General features: G+C 48.3%; 1 protein-coding gene across 1 annotated transcript in view; it reads right to left on the bottom strand.

Annotated features, from left to right (window-relative positions):
- SAMM50 (SAMM50 sorting and assembly machinery component) overlaps positions 1–7405 on the bottom strand; it is a gene marked incomplete at its 5' end in the record, with an annotated part of 32922 nt that extends 25517 nt beyond the window's left edge. The window contains 4 exons of the mRNA XM_079714140.1: positions 562–649; positions 1482–1583; positions 3018–3128; positions 7385–7405. Coding sequence (XP_079570266.1) covers positions 562–649; positions 1482–1583; positions 3018–3128; positions 7385–7405 — 322 coding nt within the window. The remainder of the gene's footprint in view (positions 1–561; positions 650–1481; positions 1584–3017; positions 3129–7384) is intronic.
- Between the last annotated feature and the right edge of the window lie 13533 nt (positions 7406–20938).

Raw genomic sequence — 20938 nt, 5'->3', positions numbered from 1 at the left:
CAAAGTTTCCTCCTCCAGCACCCCCCGCTTACAGCACGAATTATCAGCTGAACTGTCCTCACTTCTCTGTCTGCCCCCGACGCTCTCCCACTTGACCAGAAGCTCCTTCAGAAGGAGACTATGCCTTGTCTGCTACTGTCTCCCCCCGTGGCAGGGACTCATTAACGAAAGAATAAACACTGACCAAGTGGACAGAACTGCCCAATATCACACGGCAAACGAGCAAACGAACCAAAACCGAAAGTGAAATCCGACTCCTACCGCCCTCCTCTTTTTAACACACATTTGGTGGAGTCTGCTAAGAGCCCATCCAGACACCTGCTGGGGTGGGCTATCCAGAAAAGCCTGGCTCTCCCCTTCTCGGAAGGAGATCCTTCTCGGAGCCCTGGTACCATCCAGGGGCTCAGACAACAGCATCTTCAAAGTCACCCATCCTCCCTCGGCCTGACGTAAAGATCCAGTTACTTCCTTGAGGCCACAGGTGCTCTCTGCCTGGACACAAGGTGTCTGTGATCCTGGAGGACGGAGGGAATCAAAGAGAAACTGCACCATAATATGCACCTTGACATGTATCGATCAAGACATCCACCTGTCTAAATATTCCCAGACGAAGCAGTTTCTCACGGGCTTCGTGAGATTTCCTCATTACCTATAAGAGAGAAGAAAATAATAATAAAAATAGAGACTGTATTCCTCTAAGATACAGGACTGTAAATGGTGGCTGTAGCATTTAGGCCGGGGGCTCAGCATGTGGTATGAAGTATTGATCCCTGAGAAGAGAGCCCCACTAAGACCAGACAAGTGAGCCGCTACTTGAGTAAAAAGATTCCTTAGTAAAAAGTTACTTTAAGCTTAAAAAAAAAAAAAAATACAGTTTTTTAAAGTGGGAATGGCCGAACACTGCTGAAAGGTCAAGTAAAACGGGGACTGGAAGAAGGCAGCTGGACGTGGCCTCAGGAGGCTGCTGGCGACTCTGCCCAGGCAGGGAGATGTGGTGCCGAGGGCAGAAGGACAGAAGGAAGCCACGGAGGAGAAGACGACAGTGCAACCCAGGAAAGACGCCAATGGATAAACAGAGTAGAGGCCCGAGGAGACGGCGAGGGTGGGGAACTACCAAGAGCCCGCACGCCCGGTCGCTGAGGGCCCTCAAGGGGAAGCTCGCTGAGCGCTAACGGGGTGCGGGAAGGGTCGGCACCCACTGCCACCAACTCTACGGCAGCGCTGGGACAGCTGTGAGGAACACGGAGAGGGGCCAGCCGTGGACGGGAGGACAGACACCTCTTCTCCAGGATAAGGGCGAAGGCAAACGCACGTCAGTATGTGGGAGGCTTCTGGGAACTGAGGGGGCTCAGTCCCCTTCAGCATAGGCGGCAAGGTCATCCGCGGAGGCTGGGGCGGGGTACTCAGTGTGTGAGCACACAGAGCTTCATGGGATCTTCAGAAGGGAATGGACAAGAAGGCCAAGCAGAGGGAATACTTGCCTCGATAAGGTTTTTAGCCTTAAAAACATCTCCAATTTCACACATGATGATGTCATCTTTAGTCCTTCCAAGCCCATCAAAATGAACGTGCTGGACGACCACCTAGACGTGACAAGGGGACGCAGATTATTGAGTACCAGACAGGGCAAGAGATCAGGCATTGAGGCTAAAGACAAATGTCTGAAATTAGTTTCAAAGATTTTTTTTTTAATTTAATGAGCCACGCTTCTTAATTCCTCACCTTTTCAAAAAACTGGTCACTTGAACTGACTAGGTCTTTACTTCCTGTGAACGAGATCAACCAGGTCTCTGCAGCCAGGTGACCAAGGACCAGGTCAGTCTTAAACCCAGGCAGGGTACAGAGGTCCCCTACACATTCTTCCCCAAATGTTCCCCAAGCACTGGCCTCTGGATGACGCTGTGACCTGGTTTAGTAACGGCATGTATTTTGCCAGAGATCTTGTGTGCATTTCAATATAGCCTGATAAATGCTGGCTCAGAGCCCCTCACCTGTCTATAAATGCTCACTTCATTCATTCATTCAATAAAAATGCACTGATTACCTATGAACCAAGTATCATTCTGAACACTGAGAATATAGCAGCGAGCAAAACATAAAAATTCCTGCCTCTATGGAGATTATATTCTAAAGGGCAGAGAAATAGGCAACATATACGGTACAGTAGATGGTAGTGAGCAACAGAGACAAACCAAGCAGGGATAATGGGGAGTGGTAGGGAAACGTATGACTTACAGGTGATCAGAATACTATACTAAGATCTTAATCAAAGAATTAATGGGGGCTTCCCTGGTGGCGCAGTGGTTGAGAGTCTGCCTGATAATGCAGGGGACGCGGGTTCGAGCCCTGGTCTGGAGGATCCCACATGCCGCGGAGCAGCTAGGACCGTGAGCCACAAGTACTGAGCCTGCGCGTCTGGAGCCTATGCTCTGCAACAAGGGAGGCCGCGATAGTGAGAGGCCTGCGCACCGCGATGAAGAGTGGCCCCCGCTTGCCACAACTAGAGAAAGCCCTCACACAGAAACGAAGACCCAACACAGCAAAAATAAATAAATTAATAAACTCCTATCCCCAACATCTAAAAAAAAAAAAAAAAAAAGAATTAATGAAAAATGTGCTTACATTTCTCCCACTGTATTTAATTTCAAAGGCAACAAAGTTTAGAAAAACTTTTATTCAAAACCCAAGGTCTCTTTTCTGGGAGCAGGGAACAAAGAATAAACTTAAGCATAATTAGAGTTTCTCTTTGAAATACTTTTGGGTTTTTTTTTTTTGTAACATAAATTCAAAAATGTGTTTGTTTACACTGGCCACGTAAATAATCACCAAGGAAAAACTATTCCTCTAAAACCAGAAACTATTTCTCCAAGTGTCCAGTCTTTCTGAAATGTAGTTGGCTGCAAACTCTCCTTTGATAAAGGTGTCGACACAGGTTAATCCCTTTATGTTTCCCCAGCGGCTTGTGGAAGCGAGTGTTTCTAGTAACAACTCTATCCAGCCCTCAACAGGATACTCACATCTTTGTTCTCAAGAATCTCCTGTTTAGCTTCAGGTTCAACTTCAACAAATTCAGCTTCTTCTCCTAATCCTCCAAAATCAGGTCCACTGGCTGGAAGAGGCTCCAAACTCTGAAAGGGAGGGAGAAACCACAGATAAATGAACTTATATTAAAAAACAAAAGCTTGGGACTTCCCTGGTGGCACAGTGGTTAAGAATCTGCCTGCCAATGCAGGGGACACGGGTTCGAGCCCTGGTCTGGGAAGATCCCACATGCCGCGGAGCAACTAAGCCTGTGCGCCACCACTACTGAGCCTGCACTCTAGAGCCCGCGAGCCACAACTACTGAGCCCGTGTGCCACAACTACTGAAGCCTGCACTCTAGAGCCCGTGCTCCGCAACAAGAGAAGCCACCGCAATGAGAAGCCCGCGCACCGCAACCAAGAGTAGCCCCCGCTCGCCTCAACTAGAGAAATCCCGTGCGCAGCAATGAAGACCCAACACAGCCAAATAAAAAATAAATTAATTAATTAAAAAAAAAGCTTTTAGTTTTGTCTTTAGATGGTGCCCCAGAAAACTCAGGACCGCGGTCCCCTCTGGGGCTGAAGGCAGCAGGGTGGGGGGCACACGGGCAGCATAAGCGGCTGTCGACGCACAGGTGTTAGGCTGGCACTGAGCCCTCGCTGTCCAGAGTATTGTTAATTCATAAAGCAAAGACGAAAATTCATCAGCGAAAGGGTCAGGCACACACCTACAATGGCTGCACCATGAACCGAGGACTATACTGCACCTAGTTCTGTACACCTGAGGCCCATTTGAAGACCCAAAAAAAAAAAATTTTTTTTTTGCTTTCCCGTTATAGAAAGTATCCTAATTTTTAAAATCAAAACTGGATACATTCTAGGATAATTACATTAACCAGCCAAATTAGTAAAAAATATGTTTCTGGACTCTGATAATTCGTTTTGGTCCAGAAAGTCTCACACACTAAGGGGAACTGCATATGCTCATAAAACGGGCCAGCCAGAAAGCAGTCCCTTTCTTCAGTCTAAACTGACATTGTCTCAAAAGCATTCTAGCATCTTCTGAATAAGGATTCTATAATAATAATTATGGAGACATGATAATATAATAGTATGTATAATAATGAACACGTAACATTGTGTATTTATTACATATATACAGGGATTCCCAGACACTCGTGGAAATGGATTCAGAAGGTCTAGTGTGGCACCAGGTGATGGTATAAACAGGCAACTCTGGGGAAAACTATGGGAAGCAGTATCTGGCTGCTTCCTCACCCCACCAGTTCTCTACAGATAAGCACATCTGAAGGGCACAGGAGCGTCTGACATCTGCAGAATGTGGAGCAGTGGGGACTCCGGGCCCCTCTCACCTTCTCCCTGGAATGTTCACAGCCTCTTGTCAGCACATCCTCCATCATGCCACTGGTCCTCTGGAAAGGTAATGACCTGACAGCGCCATGTCCTCTCTCCCATCCTTGCCCTAAAAGACTCTGATAGTCCTCAAAGGTGCTCTCGGGGGCAAATGCAACTAGATTCCTTAGCAGGGCACATGAGGAACTCCACCATGCGGCCCCCACCTGCTACTCCAGATTAAATCCCCACCACCCCCGACCCTCACCTTTGTGTCTGTGCACACCTGGTTCTCTCAGCCCAGGTTAACTACCTGCCTCCCCGGAAAGAGCTGAAAGAACCACCTTCAGTGCCGTCTCCTCTGGGAGCTGCCCCTGGCTTCTTCAGGGAGAATCAGTCCCGCCTTCACAAGACACCTCTTGGAGAAAATTTATGACCTTTACAGGTACTGTTTTTTTCTTATTTTTATCTGCCCTGCTATATCAGAAATACTCAAATATTTACGGAATGGGTGAGTGAATGATTTTTTTCTTTTGTTCTCACATTTCATAAACATCTGAGCGCCTACTGTCCCCTAAAGAGCAGGGAACGTAGCCGTGAATAAGACAGAACCAGTCCTTCCCTCAGTGGCTGAAGTGGATTATTTACATAAATAAAAAGGGAAGATAACGCTGGGCAAAGAAACAATTTATTTCACATAATTATCCTCTCGTTTTTGTTGTGTAAATATTTTTAAAATGAGATCATTACTATATTTCTCAAAAATATGAACAAATTAAAATAGTAACTTTTTAATGCAACATTTCATGAATATGCTTTCTGTATTTAAGTTTATGTAGTGCAAAAAAGTATATTATAGATTCGTAGATTGTCTATGCAGAGCATATACTATGGTTAGGAATATACGCACATATTCATTTTTCTTAATCTGAATGCTTGACAAATAGACTTTGAGCATAAAGTCTATGCTAAAAAATTTCCATTATGGTTCCTAAAACCTCAAAAGCATGAAACACACCTCACCAAAGACATGCTAGACCCATTTGTATTCTTAAATCTGAAATTTAGTCTTTAATTCAAAAGGTGATGTCTTTACAATTTCACAACTGCACTAAAGCTCGATGTCCTAAATTAACTGTTTCACTACTAGAGATTCATTCATTCACCAAATATCCACCCACTATGTGATAAGCGCTTACAAGGTCCTCACCCTCACAGAATTTACATTCCAGTGTCTGGGTAAGCATTTAGTGAAATGAAATAAAATAAATATTTGGATCTAGCCTCTAACCTTTAAGCAGATCAGTCTACTAGTGAGTCGACAAATTTTATCAAACGCCACGTGCCAGGCACTAGGCAAGCCAGTGCTAACTGAAGAAACAGGACATGAAATAAATTTAATGAGTTATGAACAGCATCTTTAAAGTGATATAGACTAGAATCAGATAGAAAATACAAGAAAAAATAATAGGTATCAAGGCTAAATACTGTTTCCAAAAACTTTTGTTTCACATATGCATGAAGGTACTAGGTAGCAAATATGGGATGTTTTCTTACTGTGAGTCCTGACCAAAATTCAAACAACACTGGCTAGTGAAATGTAAAGGCCAAATTAAAGAACTGAAATTATTTCTTGTCAATACATTAATCAAAGGAGCAGCAGTTTTAGTGTCAAAGGAGCTTAATAAAAGCAGAGACTTTTTCCTGTATTCCTATACTCCTAGCACCTATAACAGTGCCAGGCACAGAGCTGACCATTGGTAAATATTAGCTGAACAAACGAATGAATGCTTACTCTGCCAAGATGCTACAAGGGATGCAAGGCAAGTAAGATGCAGCTCCTACCGTCATCTAGAAACTTAGACTTTAAAAGTATAAGTCAAAAATGCAGAGCTAAAACAGGGCACCAGAGTAGAAATGTCAAGGAGGTTGGCAACACATCCAAAATGAGGAAATGAGGAGAGATAAGGAGGTTTATGTAGGAAGTGACTTGAACTGAGTTCTACAAGATGGGACTATTTTGCCAGCTGAAGATGGGAGTGGGGGTGAGTGATGAGAGAGGGAGCTCCGTCCAAAGTGTGTCGGAAGAGGAACGGTGTTTCATTTGCAGGAAGTATCTGGAAATGGAAGTTAAGTCCATTCCCGCACACCAGGCTGAGAAGTCTGTGCTAAACTCTTTTGGGAAACTCCTGAAAACTTCGCAGCAGGGCAACTGAAACAATCCACGTTGTAGAAGAGAAGTTGTGTTGAGGGCTGGGACTCAGGAGGTCTGAGTTTTAGAACATTCTGAGACTCTATCGGTGTGACCTTGGACAAATAGTCACTCTCTGGGTCTCAGTTAAGATTACAATAAAAAGCAGTTGGGCAGCCTGGGTGCCGCGCTAAGCACCCAAGCAAGTGCTTTACGTGTATTGTGTCTTTCAATTCTCCTAACAGCTCGGTGAGTGAGTACTATCACTGCCTCCACTTTAAAAGGAGGAACTAAAGCTCAGCGAGGTTCTGTCTTTGCACGGTAACCAAGAGACACGAGGACTCCTAGCTGGGTCTGGGTTGGAAGACACTACTTCGTGCTCTAAGAGTCTAGCAAGACCCCAGGAGCGCCTGGGCGGGAGAGTTCGGAAAAGGTGACGGGTAAGGAACTAAGACGCCCGAAACCGCTGAAGATAGAAAGAACTTATTCCTCCGCTGTAGGACATCACGGAAAGCCCGAGAGTCCTTTCCGGGCCACTGCCTCGCTAAGTGACCTTGGGCAAGTCACGCCCCTCCTCTGAGTATCCGTTTTCTGCTCGGAAGCCTGCGGTACCCGCTGGCGGCATCTCTGCGGCCTCCTCCACCCGGCCCACGGCGGCCCAGCGCTGGGGCGCTACAGGCGGAGATCCCCGGCCCCGTTCCGCACCGGCCTCGGGGCCCCTACAGTCCCCTCACCAGGGAACCCCGGGCGCAGCCGCGAGGGCGTCCCCCGCGGCGCCCACCCAGAGGTCACGCAGCCCGTGGGTCGCTGGGCCTCTTACCCTGGCGTGCACTGTCCCCATGGCTCCTCTTCTGGCCGCCGCGTCCCAGAGCTGCCCTGGCCCGACGAAGGTTCGGCGGGTGAGGCAGAGGGCGAGTCCCCGGTGGCGGAGCTACCGGTTGGTGCAACACCCACAAGACCCCGGACGCGGCTGACTGGGGGCGGCCATCATGTCCCGCCTTCGCCCCGCCTCCTGGCTCACGGTTCCTCCGCTCATTGGTCCTTAAGAATCTATGACCCGGATGTTCCCGCCTACGTCGGGAAACTCTGCGACCTGGAGACCGCCAGAGCGCCGAGCGTTCTGCGGCTCCCGGGAAGCTACTGGCGCGTGGTGGGGGGTTTGCGTGAGGGTCCCGCTGGGAGTGCCGGAGCTGCCCTGGGTGAGACCAGACCAGCTGGTGGGCGCGCCGGGACTTCACTCACGTGTCTCCCTTTTTTTTTTTTTTTTTTTTTTTTTTTTTACGTGTCTCCCTTAACCCTCCTGGCACCTCGGCCCAATGGTGCAGTGCTTGTCCCCATGCTCTGGCCGAGGCTCGCCACACCCGGCTGCAACAGTGGCCTCACCCGGCGTCTGGAGCCGCACAAATCCGGATTAGCGCCCTGCTCCTCTCCTGATGGCCTCACGGAGCTTTCAAGTCACTGAACCCCCACAGGGTTCAGCCTCCTCATTGGCAAAATGAAGTGTGACGGTCTTATCTGCTTCGCAAGGATGGATTACAAGGCTCGCATGAGAGTGTTATTAACGCCTGGCACAAGGCAGGGCACTTAGTGAGCAGCGAATAAATGACCATTATTCTTTCAACTGCAGTAAATGTCCGTGCATGTCATCGGGGGTTCGCATGGGGGCCACGCACATCGGAGAACAGGACAGCCCTGGGGCTTCATTTGGGTGGTGGAAACAGCTTTCCCCCGCTCAGAAGACAATATATAATAAGTAATAGTCACGTGGCGATAAATGCGGTGAGAGAAACAAGTAAGAGACAAAATGAGAGAAGGATTTTCAGTATCATGTGCACGAATGTTTCCACCCCTTCCCAGAGACCCTGACACTTTTCTGTTTGAGTAGCAGCACCCACGTCCTCCAGAATCCCTGGGGTAAAAAGTCCACATTCCCCTTCTTGCCTCCCAGGCCCTTCTCCTTCCCACACTGCATCCCTTGCCAGTTGACCTATCCATCTGTCTTCCCAGCTGGGCTGTCAGTCCCCAGAGGTGGGGACCAGTCTGTCTGGTTCCCTCCACGAGCCGAGTGCTGGCGTGATGCAGGGACCTGGTGAATATTTGCTGAATTACTGCTCCCCTGCCGTAGGCTAGGGCAAACAGACACACACTGCTTATTAAAATTGCACATTCCTGGGCCTCAGCCCTGACCTACTGAACCAACCTCTGGAAAGCAGAACCTGGAGATCTGAATTTTTTTTTAAGTGTGCCAGGTAATTCTTTTGACAACTAGGTTTAAGAACCCCTCATTTTGGGCTTCCTTGGTGGCGCAGTGGTTGGGAGTCTGCCTGCTGATGCAGGGGACGTGGGTTCGGGCCCTGGTCTGGGAGGATCCCACATGCCGTGGAGTGGCTAAGCCTGTGAGCCACAGCTACTGAGCCTGTGCGTCTGGAGCCTGTGCTCCGCAACAGGAGAGGCCGCAACAGTGAGAGGCCAGCGCACCGCGATGAAGAGTGGCCCCCGCTCAACACAACTAGAGAAAGCCCTCGCACAGAAACAAAGACCCAACACAGCCAAAAATAAAATAAATAAATTTATTTAAAAAAAAGAACCCCTCATTTTAAAAAACTCTTTAGGGCTTCCCTGGTGGTGCAGTGGTTGAGAGTCCGCCTGCCAATGCAGGGGACGCGGGTTCGTGCCCCGGTCCAGGAAGAATCCACATGCCGCTGAGCCTGCGCGTCCGGAGCCTGTGCTCCACAACGGGAGAGTCTACAACAGTGAAAGGCCCGCGTACCGCAAAAAAAAAAAAAAAAAAAACTCTTTATGTCCATGTCTGACTTCATCACTAGTTTATAACGTCTTTGAAGACATGGGGCCGCTAACCTGCTTATAAGGAACTTGGCCAGAAATGGGTGGAAGAGGAGCTCAGCAGGAGGGGGAGGCAGAGGCGGCAGCAGGGCATCCGCGGGAGATGGGGGCAAGGATGTAGGGCCGTGATACAGGCAGGCAAGACGGCCTCGAACGTAAGGGGGAAAGGTGTGCAGGGCCAGGCCTGCGGGGAGAGACGTCTGGGCCTGGGCGTGTGTTCAAGAGGCTGCAAGCTGATGAAAGAACTGGGCTGTAAGTTAGCTGTTGACCCCAGGCAAGTCACACCCATTTTAAGGGTCACTTTTCTCCACTATAAAATAATGAGATTGCTAAGGACCCTGCCAGTTGTACAAAAGATTTTTTTTTTTAAATTGGCTTGTATTTCCCACTAGGAAGTAATAGGTCCTGGGCTTTTGCAGGCTTTTAAGTCATTTTGGATCATCACTTGCCAGGGAATCACAACCAGATTAGCTCCCGTTTAGTGGTTATGACGCTGGCTTTATGGACAGACCCGCTGGCTGGGGTTCAGCCGTGATTCTACCACTGCTAAGCTGTGTGGCTGTAAGCGGGGCCCCTACCTCTCTGGGTCAGTTTCCTCTTTTGTAAAGTGAGGGTAGTAATGGCATCCACCTCACAGGACCACTTTGAGGATTCAGTGAATTAATAGATGTAAAGCTGTGCCTGGCCCAGGGAGAGTGCCCCCCCACAAGGATTAGCTGTCCCTATACCCATGTGCCAGGCCAGGTGCCAAGTGCTTTTCATAAATGGTCTTATTTAACCATCACAGTAAGGTAGGCTTTTGTAGAAGATGAAACTTAGGGCCAGAGAGACTAAGTGACTTACCCTAAATCCAGGTGGGACCCAAACAAAGGAGAATGTGACATGGTCCCACCTCTGGCTCTTAACCACCTCTGAATGATGCCCACGTGTCCCAGGGTCTTGGGGGGATGGGGGGCGTGGGGGTGGAGTAGATGGTGGCTCAGAAGCCTCCCGACCCTGGATTCCCCTCTTCTGGCAATTTTTAAAGGGGGGGTGGGGTGGGTGGGGCATACATAACAGGCTGCAGCCACCAGGTGTCTGAGTGGGAGAAGCTCAAAACACTGCCCACTTGTTACCCAGCAAGACTCCGAGTGCCCAGGGCTCAATGCCCATAGGCCCGGCCAACCTGCCTCTGGCCACCAAAGTGGGGCTTCATGGGTCTCACTGACCCTCAGCTCAAACTCAAAAGGCTGTTTGAGGTGTGAAAACTTGGACAGAGATCTCTAAAGATAATCTATGAGACCAAACAAATTTTAAGCACAAGTCATAGAGGCTGGACACTTATTCAAAAATTCATTCTCCTGGTTCCCTGAAGCTCAGTTTTCTCATCTGTAAAATGGGGATAGTAGTTCTTAAAGCATAAAGTGAGGATTTAATGAAATAAAGCATGGGACCTGGCACACTGTAAACACTGAATAAACTAAATATTTCTTCCTGCATTTCCTTGTTATTCTCTTAAATAAGCCTCCTCTCAAAGATAAGCCATGACTTTGCCCTGCATATTACAACAAGAGTCCTGAGCCAAATATAACATTTGAGAGGCCTATTGTGTACAAGGGCCAGGGTGGCAGAGGACACGTCAGGAACACAAAAACACAGCTCTACCCTCTCTGACGGTCACAATGTACATTCACTTTTTTTTTGGCCTTGCTGCACAGCATGCGGGGTCTTAGTTCCAACACCCAGGGGCACACCCCATGCTGTGCCCCCTGCAGTGGAAGCTCGGAGTCCTAACCACTGGACTGCCAGGGAATTCCTTGTACATTAACATTTTAAACGCTCTCAGAAATCCTGCAGTACATACACTTGTTTTGCTTTCTTTAACTCAGTATTTCCTGGGTTATTCTGTCTTAAAGACTTTTTGGGTTTTGAGGTTTTCTGTGGCTTTCAGTGGCACTGTTCACCAGAATTTCTGCTGTTCCTCTTTTGGGCAAAAGGTAAACTTGCATTTCCATGCCCCCATCCATGTGACTTGCTTTGGTCCACTAGCTATAGGCAGAAGGGAGAGGTGTCACTCTGGATGGAGACCTTTAAGCACCGTGTTCCTCCCCCACCATCCACTCCGACCCTCGAGGGCCTGGGACAGGCTCAGCCTGGGTCAGCCAAGTTCGATAGGCATGTAGTCTGAGGAGTGAACCTTTTGGGAGTCTAGGAGTCTTTGCTAAACACAGCATAACCCCGTCTATCCTAACTGATAAAATCCCTAGCGCCATCTGCAAGGACACAACGTTCCAGAAAATTTGGTTTATGAAGTGCTGATCTGGTCCCATCACTCAGAGAAATGAAGATTAGTGACTACACTGGTTCCCTGGATAAAGTCAAACCCCAAATCTCAGAGGCCACGAAGAAGGGATGCTGGGTCTTCACAGATCGCCGCAGAGGTCACCCCTACTCTTAGTTTGGGGCACTCTGTGGTGTGGACTCCCTGGGGCTGCAGCCTTGGCCTCCTTATTCCTTTTCCAGAGGGTGGGCACCCTGAGTGAGGGGCTCGCCTCCATCCCCCATGTCCCCAGCGCCTGCTACCTGAGGAGTGAAGGTGAGCCGGTGAGAGGAAAGAGCATGGGCCTCTGGGCACTGGCATGAGGCAGAGGCCCGGGGTGAGCAGGCAGGTGCCGGAGGACCAGGCTCCGAGCTGCCGGGGGGCACCGAGGGAGGGATGCGCAGGAGGAAGGCGGCTTCTCCGTGTGGGGAAGTGGGGGTGACTTGACCGGGTTTGAGCCTAAGGATGGCTTGAGGCGGGGTGCAGGCCACGGGAGCCCGCCGGGAAGTCGTGGTAGCAGCCCAGGGCAGGGGCAGGCTGGAGGAGAGGGTGGGGGGACTCAGTGCCTCTCACTGCCGTGGCCTCTCCCACTGCGGAGCACAGGCTCCAGACACGCAGGCTCAGCGGCCATGGCTCACGGGCCAGCCGCTCCACGGCATGTGGGATCTTCCCGGACCGGGGCATGAACCCGCATCCCCCGCATCGGCAGGCGGACTCTCAACCACTGTGCCACCAGGGAAGCCCACATATTAATTTTTAACAGGACTGGGCTCATGCTTTGCACCAAGTTCTGCTGTTTACCAGATAGACCGTTGCTCCCTGGCATTAAAGAGACTGCACACTGATGATTCCCCAGGGCGTAAATGGACCATAAATAGAGGGAGGCTTTTATTTAACAAGGTGAGAGGAACTTGAGGATGTTTTGCATGCTGATGAGAAACCAGCCGTGCTGGAGAGGTGAGGGCCTTGGTCGGGGGTTGGTGAGAATGTGGGACGAGTGACTTCTGGGAGTACAAAGAGGAGGAGATGGGGTAGCACTTAAGGCACAGGTGGGAGAGCAGCCTTGGCTGTTTCTAAGAAAGTAATACACTTCCTTGTCTCACTGTCCAGTTTTTAAAAATTATAAAACACATGCTCATCATAAGAAGGTTGAATAATTACAAAAAGTAGCAAGAAAATAAGTCCCATGTAATCCCATCTTAACATATTTCTTTCCTTATAATGATCACAGAACTGGTGTATAGAATACTATCTACATGGAAATATCCTGGCTACTATAAAACACTGCTGAAGTGTGGTTGTATCTGCTTTGACCTACGCTGTGGTTCTGACGGAAAAGGCCACTGGGAACCCTGACAGCCGGACTCGGGGAAGGTATGAGGGCGCGTCACCAGGAGTCCAGGCGGGTGTCAGGCAGGCGTCACCTCCCCCACTCCAGGCCAGCTCAGCATAGGAGGCAGTGCTTTGTTCTGGGGCCCAGGTGGCCGGGGGAGCCCACCACTCACAGCCTTGCCTCACTCAGGGAGGGAGCGCTACCAGCACGGGAGCCCCTAGAAACTCGAGGAGCTCAGCTCTGCACCGCGTGACGACCCCGTGTTTTCACAAGCAGCCGCTGCCTTCTAGGTGCTCACGATCACATCAAAGCTCACACAGGCTTTGCCCCCAGAACCACACTCTCCTCTAAAGTGTACGTCCTCGCAGTGGAGTGCTGGGTTTGACCTTGCTCGTTCTTCAACTCCAGGACACATACACAGTGTGGGTGAGAGTTGCAACTTTTGGGGCCAACATTTAGGATTTTGAGCTTACCATTGTTTCTTTTCTTTTTGTTATACTCAAATGCATAAATAAGAAAAACAGACACACACATTTCACCTCGGGTCATATTGCACTGTGCTTGCCAACAAATTACCACCCTGGAGAGAAGGTGGGTGCCTGCCTCTTGCTCATCTCCATTAGGGCTCTGCAAGTGGAGAGGCCAGGTAAGGACCTGGGGGTGCCAGGGTGACCATCTTGTGCACTGGATTTTTTTTCTTTTTTTTTCTGGCCATGCCGCACGGCATGCAGGATCTTAATTCCCCAACCAGGGATCGAACCTGCACCCCCTGCAGTGGAAGCGTGGAGTCTTAACCACTGGACCGCCAGGGAAGTCCCTGAACTGGATTTTTTTTTAAAGGCTTCTTCTACTAATATCTCACTGATTCCCATAATACATAATTCAACAGGAAATACGAAGATTCCCTTATAATTAATATAAAACTATCAAATATTTAGAGTAGGTCAAAAAGATGTACCAGAATGTAAATAAGTTACCAGCTTTTAATGCCCCCCTAACCAGGGGTGTCCTCGGAGGATGGCACCTCCCTCGCCCCACAGTAACTGCTTCCTGTACGGAAAGATGGGACCGTACTCCTTTCTTCCTTCCAACCCCCAAGACTGCACAGAGGGCAGCCCAGCCCCCAGCCACAGGGTTCCCTCTACCCACCCCACACCCCCTCCAAACACCAGTCATTCTAGGACCCTCCACCAGGACAGCTGAGCGGGCAGCAAGTCCTCTTGCGGGTGGTCGGCCTCCTCCACGTGGCCACTACCGTCATTTCCCAGAGTAAACCGGATCCCTCCGCTCCCTACTTGAAACACTTCCGTGTCTGCTAATAGCAAAAACAACCATGGGCTCCTCTCCCGAGTGCCCACCACGTGGCCAGGACTGTGCTAGGGGCTCCCTGAAGCCTCGCAGAAACCTACTGAGGAGAGGAGGGTTACCCCCATGGAACAGGTGAGGAAGCCGGGGCCCACGATCTTCAGGATAAGATCCCATCCTGGTAACCGACACCAGGCCCTTCTTCCTCCGAGTTAGTTTTCAGAATTCAGAAAGCAGCAGCAGCATCCGGGCCACGTTAAAGACGCAGATTGCCGGGTTCCATCTGGAGAGACGGTGATTCAGCAAGTCTGAGGTCAGACGGGAATCTGCATTAACAGGCACCTCATCCCACCCTCCACCCCCCAACACACACACACTCTGAGGGGCCCTGCCTGGCGCTGCCTCTCTTTCCGTACTCCACCCCCTCCCTGTGCTACCAGCACCCAGAGCTACTTCCTTTAGGAAAACCAATGCTACCTGACCCTCCCTGACCTGCACCTGTCCCTCTGCCCTGCCCCAGCTCCATCGGCCGGCTCTCTCCCCCTCTGCTGTCAAAGTTAAGCCCAGTGGACGCGCTTCCCCGCCCCCTCCCTGGGCTTCACTGCTTCCTGTGCAGCTAAGTCTTGGTTATTAGCTTTCAGCAGGTGCTCTGAGACCTCTGATTTGCTCAGCTGCCTCCCCTAAGACAGGAACTCCTGCACCAGAGGGTAAGCTCCTTGCCACCTATCCGGGGCCCGACGACGTTTCTAGAATGGCACATGAGGCCTGAGCAGATGAGAGGGTGACTGTCGGACTCACAGCCCCACAGCCAAATCATCTGCGTGGAAGCGGGGAGTGCCGCGGTCCGCGCGCGCGGGTTGGAAGAAGAATTTCCAGACACGAAGTATCTTGTAATACAGTGAGTTTATTGAGAATAAACAGCAGAGTTAGTGAGGGGCGCTGCAAATACAGTGGGCCCACTTCCTGACAGACCAGGGGGAGCCGACCCCCTCTGTGGGCTAGTGGCCAACTTTTATAGCCTGAAGACAAAGAAAAATCCTGCCGGCAGGATGGCATTAGGTGATTGGTCAGGGTGCTTCGAGGTTGCTACATGGTGAATATTTTACCTACTATGGAGTCCGGTTTAGACTAGGAGAGCCCTAGTCTAGTCTAGACTATGGCTGTCCGGTTTAGATTAGGAGAGCCCATGGCAACAGTTGCTATGGGGGCTTGGTTAATTCCAGAATTTTTGTCCCGTGTCCTTGATGTAGGGCTCCACATTTCCCACTCTTTTTATATATGGGCCAAATCTTTGGCCCCTTAACACCCCGCTCATGACTGACTATCTGCCTATCCCCATCTCGGGCCATAGGAACCCAGGTCATTGGGGAAAGGGGCGATGACCGTTCCTAGCTTCTTCCTGCTGGACAGGGGCGTCGTGGGGCCCTGGGTCCCAATGCCCGCTCTCTGTCAGGGTGTATTTATGGAGGGAGATGAGAGCCCGTGGAATGATAAGGCAGCTTGTTCCGACGTAGTCGATGTGCCAGCTGGCTGGTACCCTTGTTGTTGCACGATCTGGAATTGAATCTTTTGAACCTGTCGGGAAATGAACTTAGATAATGCGTTAATAATGCAGGGGCCAAACAACAAGGGCTATCAGGATTAATGGTCCCAGCAAGGGCAATAGCCATGTCCATATCTGGATCCCCAGAGAGGAGAGGAGGCTGGAAAGCCAGCTGGGGCCCTGTCCTGCTCTCTCTTTTAAATCTTCTATTAATTTGATGTTTTCCTTTAGAATCTGGAGGTCTTCTTCAGCCTGGCCGGAGGTATTAATATAGAAGCAGCCTGTCTCATTTAGTAGGGCACAGACACTCCCACCTCAGCTGTTATAACATTAAGGGCCCTCCTATTTTGTAAAACCACCTTGGCCAGAGAGCCTAGGGCTGACTGCTGTTCCGCAGTGGCTGCTACCGTAGCCTTCCAAGGTTCCTGGACCTTGATGGTGAGGTGGCGAACGCTCCTCTCTAAGGGGTATGCCTGCAAACCAGGAGAGCCCTCTAAAGACACTATGCACTATTTCGGGGCAATCAAAAATTGGGTTATCATAAGCATGTCCCCCCCGCAATCAGCGGTTCGTTTTTTTTCTCTCCAGGACAGGTCTTAAGGCCTCCTGGAGGAAGGACCCAAGGTTGGGAATGTCTCCTAAGGAAGCTAAATCCTTTGCAGTCATAATGGTTGCCTTGGGACCATAGCAATAATTGTGCAGGAGCCCCTCCAAAGTGTGGGAAGATCCAGATTGACCCCGTTACCACACAGAAATGAAAATCCGGTGCCCCTCAAGGATACCCCCATTGTGGGTCCCCAGAGCCAGGCCCTGACCTTTTGGGAGTTTTCCTCTGGAAACAGACTGGGGTCCTACGGCCTGGGATTATACTGGGAAGGCCAAACTCCGAGGAAGTAATCATCTATACATAAAGGGGAGAATCTGGGCTCTGACTGATTATGAGTGTCACAGGGTCATTGGCATAACAAATTTCTGAATATTAGCTGAATTATATTTTGGAGGAGAGTCTTGTCGGGAGGTTAAACTAAGTAAGTGTCCGGTGGTCACACCGATCCCCACATATTTAGTTCCCAGGGCCGAGCTATTTATGGGGATATGTTCTTCATTAATATATTTCTTAGTTGCATTTTTCCTTGAATTTCCCCAACATAAAGTGAAATTACCTTCATGTACATCATATTCATCCTCCTCGGACTAGGGATCCCACTCCAGGCTAGTGTGATTAAAATTGAGGGTGTAGTTACAAAGAGAGTCATTTAGCCAGCCCCAAATGGGTCCCCATCCATCCAGGTTGGAGACAGTCCTTTAAATTATGTCTTTTCCAGTATGCATAATCCCCTGATTGTAGGTCGTGGGGCATCTGATCTTCATCCGAAAATAGATTACTGAGATAAGCTTTAGAAACGAACTTAAGAGTGTCCTTTAATAATTCAATTAAACTTTTTAGCAATATAACACGACAGCAAGGAACTAACTGGGAAGTGAGTCTTGGTAACACAGACCTTAATGAACAAAACTAGAATTTAATATTCAGTGAAATGTAATTTTTTTTTGCATTGTGAGGGAATTAACTCTGCAGCCAGGGGAGGCTTTATCCCATCAAATAAAAAAATGAGCTTTGTCAGGGAGCTGGAAAAAGCCAAGCAGCCGTCTTGGGTTTTCCACAGCCCTGACTGTTTGACTGACAGCTATTGTTAACCCATTTTAAATTCCCTGATTTAGGAGTAGACTGTCGTCATGTTTTAAGGACATCAGGATGGCAAAAGTCTGGCAATGAGGGGTTAATTTTTGTAGAAGCAGAATGAACTTTATCTATGCGTGCCATGATCTTCATAGATCATTGTGAAATAATATTTATTTACTTTACTAAAGTAACAAAAGATTTTAAAAGTAAATACAAATCACTTAAAGGCAAAGGAATTTACATAGTTTGTTATTAAAAGCATTCCAAGAAAACTTTGTTTTCTTAACAGAGAGAGAACCAAATTTCATCCTGGTCTCAATAAACTTTTTTATTTTTAAGTTTAATATCATATAGGCTTTTTGCTTGCAGCAATTTTCATAAGGAGTCTCAGACTGAACTTTTAAAAGCCCTCTCAGGGCTAGGAAAGTCACACCAAGGGCTTGTCACAGATTTCGCTTACCAGATCTAGGTGAATTCCTCCCTTTTCAAGGTTCCCAAAATACCTTGAGATTTCTGTACCTGTTGGTGAGGTTGCCTTCCTAATTTATCTGATAAAGCTGCTGGGAACCTAAGAGTTTCCCATCTCTGGAGTGAGCAGACAGAGGAAAAATGTAAATGTTTCAAGTTTGCTTACAAAGGTATAATTTACCAAATTACTGTAAGTCAGAATTAGTTTGAGGGGAAGGTTTTCCTTACACCTGGAAAACACAGATTCAAACCAGTAATTTTTCAGATAGAACCCATAAAATTATAACCGTATTTACCAGTTCATTCAGTCCTTTGTAATCCTTTTTGTTAACAGCTTTATGAAGCCATCAGGTTTTTCATTAGAATTCTTCAATTTCTTACCTAGTTATCATTATAGTCTGAAAGTCAGAAACTTGTATTTATCCAAAAGTCCTTTTTATAAATCTTCTTGAAGAGGAAGCATTTTTGCAAAGGCATTAGAGTGAAACTGTAAGTGTCTATAATGACAAAAGACTTAAGAAGGCGGGCTTCCCTGGTGGCTCAGTGGTTCAGAGTCCGCCTGCCGATGCAGAGGACATGGGTTCGTGCCCCGGTCCGGGAAGATCCCACATGCCGCGGAGCGGCTGGGCCCGTGAGCCATGGCCGCTGGGCCTGGGTGTCCGGAGCCTGTGCTCCGCAACGGGAGAGGCCACGGCGGTGAGAGGCCCGCGTACCGCAAAAAAAAAAAAAAAAAAAGACTTAAGAAGGCATGTTAAGAAGGCGCATTTAAAATCTGATTACAGTAAAATTAACAAAGTAACTTGGTTACTGTTATGACAGATGACAACACGTAAGGAAGCAATAGTTCTTTACTTAGCTAAGGTAACAATAAAAGATTTCAAAGGCAAATACAGATCACTTAAGAGGTAAAGAAATTTAAAATCTGTTATCAAAGGCAGTTCAACATTTTAAGAAAACTTGTCCTCTTAACAGAAAGAAAAGCCAAATTCAAGTTTTGCACCAGCTTACTTTTAAAATTCATTTACTTAATTAAATTTATTCTAAACTTAGTCAATCCTGACCACGCATAAAACTCAGGCTTCCCTGGTGGCGCAGTGGTTGGGAGTCCGCCTGCCGATGCAGGGGACACGGGTTCGTGTCCCGGTCCGGGAAGATCCCACATGCCGTGGAGCGGCTGGGCCCGTGAGCCATGGCTGCTGAGCCTGCGCGTCTGGAGCCTGTGCTCCGCAACGGGAGAGGCCACAGCAGTGAGAGGCCTGCGTACCGCAAAACAAAAACAAAAACAAAAAACTCTTTCCTCAGGGTCCACTTTTCACAAAACTTTTTATCACTTTCTGTATCCATCACTTTATTTTCCCATTCAGAAGTAGTCAACTCGGGCTTCCCTGGTGGCGCAGTGGTTGAGAGTCCGCCTGCCGATGCAGGGGACACGGGTTCGTGCCCCGGTCTGGGAAGATCCCACATGCCGCGGAGCGGCTGGGCCCGTGAGCCATGGCCGCTGGGCCTGTGCGTCCGGAGCCTGTGCTCCGCAGCGGGAGAGGCCACAGCAGTGAGAGGCCCACATAACGCAAAAAAAAAAAAAAGAAGTAGTCAACTCTAAATTAGACCTACTTCCTTTTTTCTTAATAAAATGTAATTCCATTCCTCACACCTTCTTTACTGAAAACATACATCCTACTTTCCTTAAGCAACCATGAACTGTCCTTCATAGCAGCACTCTGTAGATTGGTAAACATAAATCTAAGTAATGATTCCTTGAAAAATATGCTTCTTACAGAAAGTATCTCAGTGAGCACCACACATTTATTAGTAGTTCTAAACCTTTTGTTTCTCTGTAAAAGGAAGCCAGTGTTCAGTAATTAATGTTTCAGTATCTTATTTTATTTGGAAATGGACTAGTTATTTAATAAAATTCCATCCTTTAATTTAATTTAGCACAACTCTAAATGTTTTAAATTGTCAAATATCTGGAGAGATTATTCTTAAGTAGACATTCCTAAAACATAATTATTCCTAAAAAGTTCACTCAAAGCTCTTATCTCATTTGTATTTTCTTTTTTTTTAATTAATTAATTTTTATTTATTTATTTGGCTGCATTGGGTCTTCATTGCTGCACGTGGGCTTTCTCTAGTTGCGCCGAGCGGGGGCTACTCTTCATTGCAGTGCACGGGCTTCTCATTGCAGTGGCTTCTCTTGTTGCAGAGCACGGGCTCCAGGTGTGCGGGCTGCAGTAGTTGTGGCACGTGGGCTCCGTAGTTGTGGCTTGCAGGCTCTAGAGCACAGGCTCGGTAGTTGTGATGCACGGGCTTAGCTGCTCCGTGGCATGCGGCATCTTCCCGGACCAGGGCTCGAACCCGTGTCCCCTGCACTGGCAGGCTGATTCTTAACCACTGCACCACCAGGGAAGCCCTTTCTTGTATTTAGAATTATTTGATTTGTAAGCACTTACTTTTCTTTTAAGCCAATTAAATAGAGCTCATTTACAAATTAATCTCAGCAATGTTATCCAAGGACACAGACATATACCGAGACATACACATATATCCAGACAGTCAGAGATCTCATAGGTTCCACTTGAGGTTTAAAATGTCTCTTTGCCTCTTTTTGTTTTCTTGGCTTGAAGTTCTACTAATTAACCCAAGGCTGAAGTCTCAGGCAAAGTGGGCTGCGTTTGTAGCTCAAGGACATTGTAAGAGTTAACTTCAAGCTTTGTCCTAGGCATATTTTTGTTCTCTCAGGGTCAGAATTCTGAAAAAGGTATTTCAACAAGCTAGCTTCCTCTAATTGCATATGCATAAAGAACTGGTTTTGCAGTTTCAAAAAATTTTTATCTTAACCAATTTTCTCTGGACTCTAAAGAATATTGTGGCCATCCTGACTGAAGGAACGTAACTTGT

Source organism: Hyperoodon ampullatus (genome assembly GCF_949752795.1).
Source record: "Hyperoodon ampullatus genome assembly, chromosome: 11".
NCBI lineage: Eukaryota > Metazoa > Chordata > Mammalia > Artiodactyla > Ziphiidae > Hyperoodon > Hyperoodon ampullatus.
The sequence above is the reverse complement of the archived record's forward strand: the minus strand, read 5'-3'. Positions and strand labels throughout refer to the sequence as shown.